At 36.0% G+C, this 5,330-nt stretch overlaps 1 protein-coding gene across 2 annotated transcripts in view; it reads left to right on the top strand.

The window, feature by feature from the left end:
- The window catches only part of bin3 (bridging integrator 3), a gene marked incomplete in the record, with an annotated part of 44,912 nt that overhangs the window by 18,265 nt on the left and 21,317 nt on the right, over positions 1 to 5,330 (top strand). For both annotated transcript variants that reach the window (XM_014023855.1, XM_014023854.1), the window contains 2 exon segments: positions 1,799 to 1,847; positions 2,897 to 2,937. In XM_014023855.1, the coding sequence (XP_013879309.1) occupies positions 1,799 to 1,847; positions 2,897 to 2,937 (90 nt within the window).

The raw sequence follows: 5,330 nt of genomic DNA, 5'->3' as shown, positions 1-5,330 counted from the left end.
ACACACACACACACACACACACACACACACACACACACACACACACACACACACACACACACACACATTCATTAAAGTCTTAGAGATATAAAATATTGCAACAACATCTTTGTTTACCATCCTTACCAATGCGTTTTTACTTCAATTTGTAGTACCAGTATTCAGGTGCAGAACAAATGCTGGGTTTAAATCCGTCAATATGAATAAGTATTTTTGTGAAGGCATGTCTAACTGTAGTTTCTGTTTGCATTTTAATATTCACAAACACTTAAATAAATTTGAAATGACTCACAGATGATGACGAGATGGGCTAAACATGGAAATATTGCAACATAGAGTGAAGAAATTGTCACAAAGTGCAAGCTTAAACACCAACTGAACTGGTTGAAATGTGCACTTAATGCTTATAACTAGTTCATGAATCGAAGGCATTGACTGGTTTGATTGATCTCACGAGCCTCAACTGGTTCTCAACTGGCATTTCCTTTTTTTTTTATTTTACTGTAAAAACTGATCTTACGAGGTTTGGCATGAATGCAGAAGGCTCGTCCTTATCACTGTAGTTTCAAGAGAACCCAATTTGATCACCAGCCCAAGTTGACAGAAGATCTCGGTTAAAGTATTTTGCTGTAGTAATCAGGGATCCCTCACAAATTTCACTGACAGCTAAATCCGTGGGCTGGAATGACGTGACCGTGTATCCCTCAGGTGTTTGGTAGAAGTGAGTCAACCTAATGTGTACCAGTGTTTTGTTTTGTTTTTCCCATGTTGGCTCATTCAAACTATGACAGAGGGACTGAATTTACCTTCTTTAGCCAGAAAAAAAAAACACGTTTTGTTATATTTAGCCCTGCTACTGCCCTTGGGTCAAAATGACCCAAGAAGAAGGAAGGTTAAATAAAAACAAGGTGTGGTAGCAAATAAAAAAAAACAATCCTTATCATTTAAAGTAATATCAGTATATTTATGTATTTTTTGCTACATAGATTCTGCTGTTTTTTTGATCTTGTTAAATTTTATGATTGAGCTGTCATGAAAAGGGTCTTCCCCACACATCAGTGACATTCACTGCACAATGAGGATTCCCATCACACCCTTACTTTTCCATCTTGTTAGTGCACACCTTTCTTTAGAAACAGCTGCTGCCTTGCCGCACCTCTTATCAGCTACTATCCATCCGATATATCTGGTTTCAGAACATTAGTGATGTGTCACTGTCAGTGACATGCTTCAGCTAGTAAGAAATGTTTTTGTTTGTTTTGTTTTTTTGTCTTGTGGATTTCCAAGGCTTTGTGATACAGAAGGAGCAGATCTGTTCATTTCATGAAATCCTGTAATCTTGGATTCTTTCATCACGATTTGGCAACGTAATGCACTTTTGAGTTCCGATAGTTGCTTGGATATTCCTTTTTAATTCTCCCTACATTCAGGTTCTTGTCTGACATTCTGAAAAAGATTTAACATTTTCCTGACACACAGTAGAGCATCTGTATTTGGTTGCCAATTGGGGTCATGCATCAAAACCACACAGAGAAAAGGGTACAGCCACTTCTGTTGTGAAAGACCGATTTGCAGTGGATGCCAGATGTGATCAGTGTGATGACATGAAGTTAATGTATATGTCACTGGCTGGACATGTGAGAGAGACAGGGATTAATAGCCCTTTACTGTCTGTATGTGAGATCTAACAGAGGTGCGCTCTATGACCAGAGCTGATCTCTGTGTATTTATTCAGTTATCTAAACTTTTTCCACTTGCTTATGTCTGCTGACTCTCATTGCTTTCTGTGTCATTTCAGGATACCCTTCAAGATTGGACAACCGAAAAAACAGATTGTCTCTAAAACTGTAAGTCATAAGAAATTTTAACTTATTTCACATATTCAAAGTTTACATTATCAAACAAAACCCCCCCCCACATATTTGCTTAGGTTTAATTGTAGTTTGTAGGCTAAATGGATGACAAATGCAAACATCCTTATGCTGACATTAGTTTGCTATAGCCAGAAAATTTTCTTTGGACCCTAATTTGTTGGAGCCACTTCAGGGGGCAGGGAGTGATTACCTTGAAGTGACAGTGAGTAGGTGTTCCCCTTGCTGGTGAAAACCACTTCCACTGTAATGGCTCTTTGGCCCAGCAGTCGCTGTAAGTTTGGCTTTCCAGCTTCCTGTGCCATCCTAACCAAAACCGATGGAGTGGGTTACATACAGGCCAGTTAGATGATCCACTTGTGACATTCTGTCAACTGTTTCTTCTGTTGCTTTTGCCCCTGTGTTTAAACTCTGGAGCCCACAGAACCACAAGACAGGAAGCCATGAGGGTTCTGTAACTTGTTTAACATGTTGTAGAGAGATGAAGGACAAACTGTTTGTGTGGGTGACTTTATCTCAGCCTAGCCCTTCCTTGCAGTCTTGTTGGGCTTTCGAGAACTGATATTATTAAAAATTTAACTAAAACCAATCCGATGTGGGGGAAAGGGTACAAAATAAATTTGAGATTGTATCCTCAAACAGCCATCATTCAATTTCATTTAATGTAATTCTTGTTGTTCCAGTGTATGGCTTCATTTTAAAGGTGGTAAATTTTCAAGGATTTTTAATCATTAAACAGTAGTATTTGCTAATTAGTTCACTGTACTTCATCAGCTGTAAAAACTCTATTTTTACAGAAGCTTCTGGTAAGTGCTGCATGAATTGGCCTCTATTTCACACACAAATGCTAATTCAATTCTATGACTATCTCTGTCACTCTGCTTCTTTATGTTTACACTGGACTGAGTTTAACTTGTTAGTGTTGGTTGAAAAGAGCAGTTTAATAATTTCTTCTACACAAGTAATTACTTGTTAAATCATTCATCATTATACGTATATCTGTCTGATACTTCTTTTTTTTGTAGGTTGAAAGAGACTTTGAACGTGAATATGAGAAACTGCAAAAGTAAGTTTGTGTATCCAAGCCTATCTATTCTGTTCCTTCACTCACTAAGTAAAATTTCTCCAGAGCTACAAAACCTACTTGAAGATCTAAGTAAAGAAAACACAACTCATTAAGCTAACGTGTCTAATAATAATAAAAAAATGTTTGTTATTAAATTAAAGCTCAGTCATAAATTGCTGACATTTTCTGGTATTTTCACAAATTAGAACAAAAAACTAAGTTCTTGTGATGAGTGATAGAAAAACTTAATGAAAAAAGTAATCGCTAAATTGCAAATGTTACAAGTATTTTATTTGTAGAAAGTTAAAGGGGCAATATTATGTGTTTCTCAGGCATATATTTAAATACTATACCATAATAAAGTATCTATGTCACCTTTCGCTGTTATTAAAATGCTGTTTTTATGTTTAAATAGAAAATAAAGTTATCTTTTCATCACTTCCTCTTCTAAACAACTGAAATTGGCTCTGCCATGAGGAAGTTTGGCTTAAAGACACGTGCCTGGGGCGTTTCTGGTACCAAAAGGCGTTTCTGGTCCCCACCTGTTATTTTCCTCCTCTGGATGGCTTCCTAAAAACACTGCAGGATTTCTCAAACATGCATGAATGAGTCAAAGCAAGGCTTTGGGCATGTTTTTATGAGAGTATAACATTATAACATGAAACTCAAAAATGTTGATTTTACTTGATATTGCCTCTTTAATAATACAAGTATCCCACCTGAAAATAATGATGCATGTGTTGTGCTTGCATCCTATACTTCCTTAGACTGATCATTGAAAATTAGGCCAGTTTGTTGTATATGTATTGGTGACTTTGTGATTTACTTTTTCTCTCAGCCACTCTCATCAAATGTCATTCTGCTACATAATGTAGCAACATTTTATCATGATCCAAATTTTAGAGAATTATGTGTCTTATATAGTATCGGCTAAAAGGTTAGTATTTTACATTTCTGTTTTTACAAATTGCTTATCATTGTGCATTTAGTTTGGTTTGTGAGTTTTTGCTGAGTTTTGCTAATTCGTCCCAACTTTGTACCGTGTCAAGTGAGATGTTCTTGCTGTGCTTTAGTTAGAAATGTCATTGAAACTGAAAATTTTCAGTAATCTCAAGGTGAAATTAATTTGTAGCAGTTCTCTTTAATTAAAAAAATGAAAGAATGACAAAGAGGCAGATTGATTATGCACTTCATCCTCGAGGAGTCCTCTCTCCTGGTGCTACAAATGACTTTAAAAGGTTATTACAGAAGACAGGGGTGTCTGGTTCAGTCCATTATGTTGAAAAGCTTCTGCAAGATTCTTACTTCTCTCAGCTGTAGAGTCTTATTGAAAGAGTATTTATTTAAAAAAACACATCTATTGACAGCTTTTAGTTGTTACTTTAGCATTTATGTGAAACTAAGGAGATCAGGGTTGAGAGCTCTTATATTCCCAAGACTTTAGGTTAAAGAAACTCCCTAGGGGCCTAAAAAAATGAGTGGGAGCACAATTTTCCACAGAGGTTTTGTTGAGTAGAAGGCCTCTTTATCAAGGAGTGGTACCAGTAGACCTTGTGGATGAGTCAGAGCAGCGGGCATGTGCAGACATTTAGATTCTCCGCCCTAGAGATCGATATCAACACGTCATGGTGCTGCCGTGACCCAAAAGCAGTACATGAAACTACTATGTTAATTTAATTACATAATACCCATCTGTATTATGTTATAATCAAATCTATTTTCAAATTACTGTGATTATTTTCATGTTACTGATAATATACAATTATTAGACTTGTTAAAAGAGGAAATAAAGCCAGTTCACTACTATGCCCTGTGTCAGTATAGTATAGAATTGTGTATTTATTGTCATGTCATTTACGTGTATTTTAGCACCTCCAGATAATTTATTATTAAGTATCTTTAAGTATTTATTGTGATTTATGTAAAATCTGGTGCAGCTTTAGGGGAACTGGATCAACCCTTTTCTTGGAAAAATTCTTCAGCTGTAAAATGCAGAATTAATAAGCAAAACTATTTGTCTAAATTTATTTTGGCTTCAGTTTTTGTTTACTTAATCCAAACAGGTATCTTTAATAAATAGTTCTAGATAAGATCTGGTAATAATTTCTGATTTTAGCTGACATTTGCACTAGGGGTATAAGAAAATATCGATACACTGAAATATCGCGATATTTCATTTCCCGATACTGTATCGATATTCTTAAGCCCTGTATCGATTTTTTATTAAGGTTTAAAATGTCAACTTTCCTGCCAGCCGTTCATTTTTATGTTGTAGTTCAGCCTCTGACCACTAGTTGGCAGCAGTGAGCCAGCCATTTGGCTCCTCTACCTCTTGAGGGGGTTTTTCATTTTTTTCCCCAGTAAGAGGTTTTTATTCAATAGAATTTTTGGAC

Source organism: Austrofundulus limnaeus, unplaced genomic scaffold, assembly GCF_001266775.1.
Source record: "Austrofundulus limnaeus strain Quisiro unplaced genomic scaffold, Austrofundulus_limnaeus-1.0 Scaffold393, whole genome shotgun sequence".
NCBI classification, from domain to species: Eukaryota; Metazoa; Chordata; class Actinopteri; order Cyprinodontiformes; family Rivulidae; genus Austrofundulus; species Austrofundulus limnaeus.
This window is presented reverse-complemented; position numbering and strand designations above follow the sequence as displayed.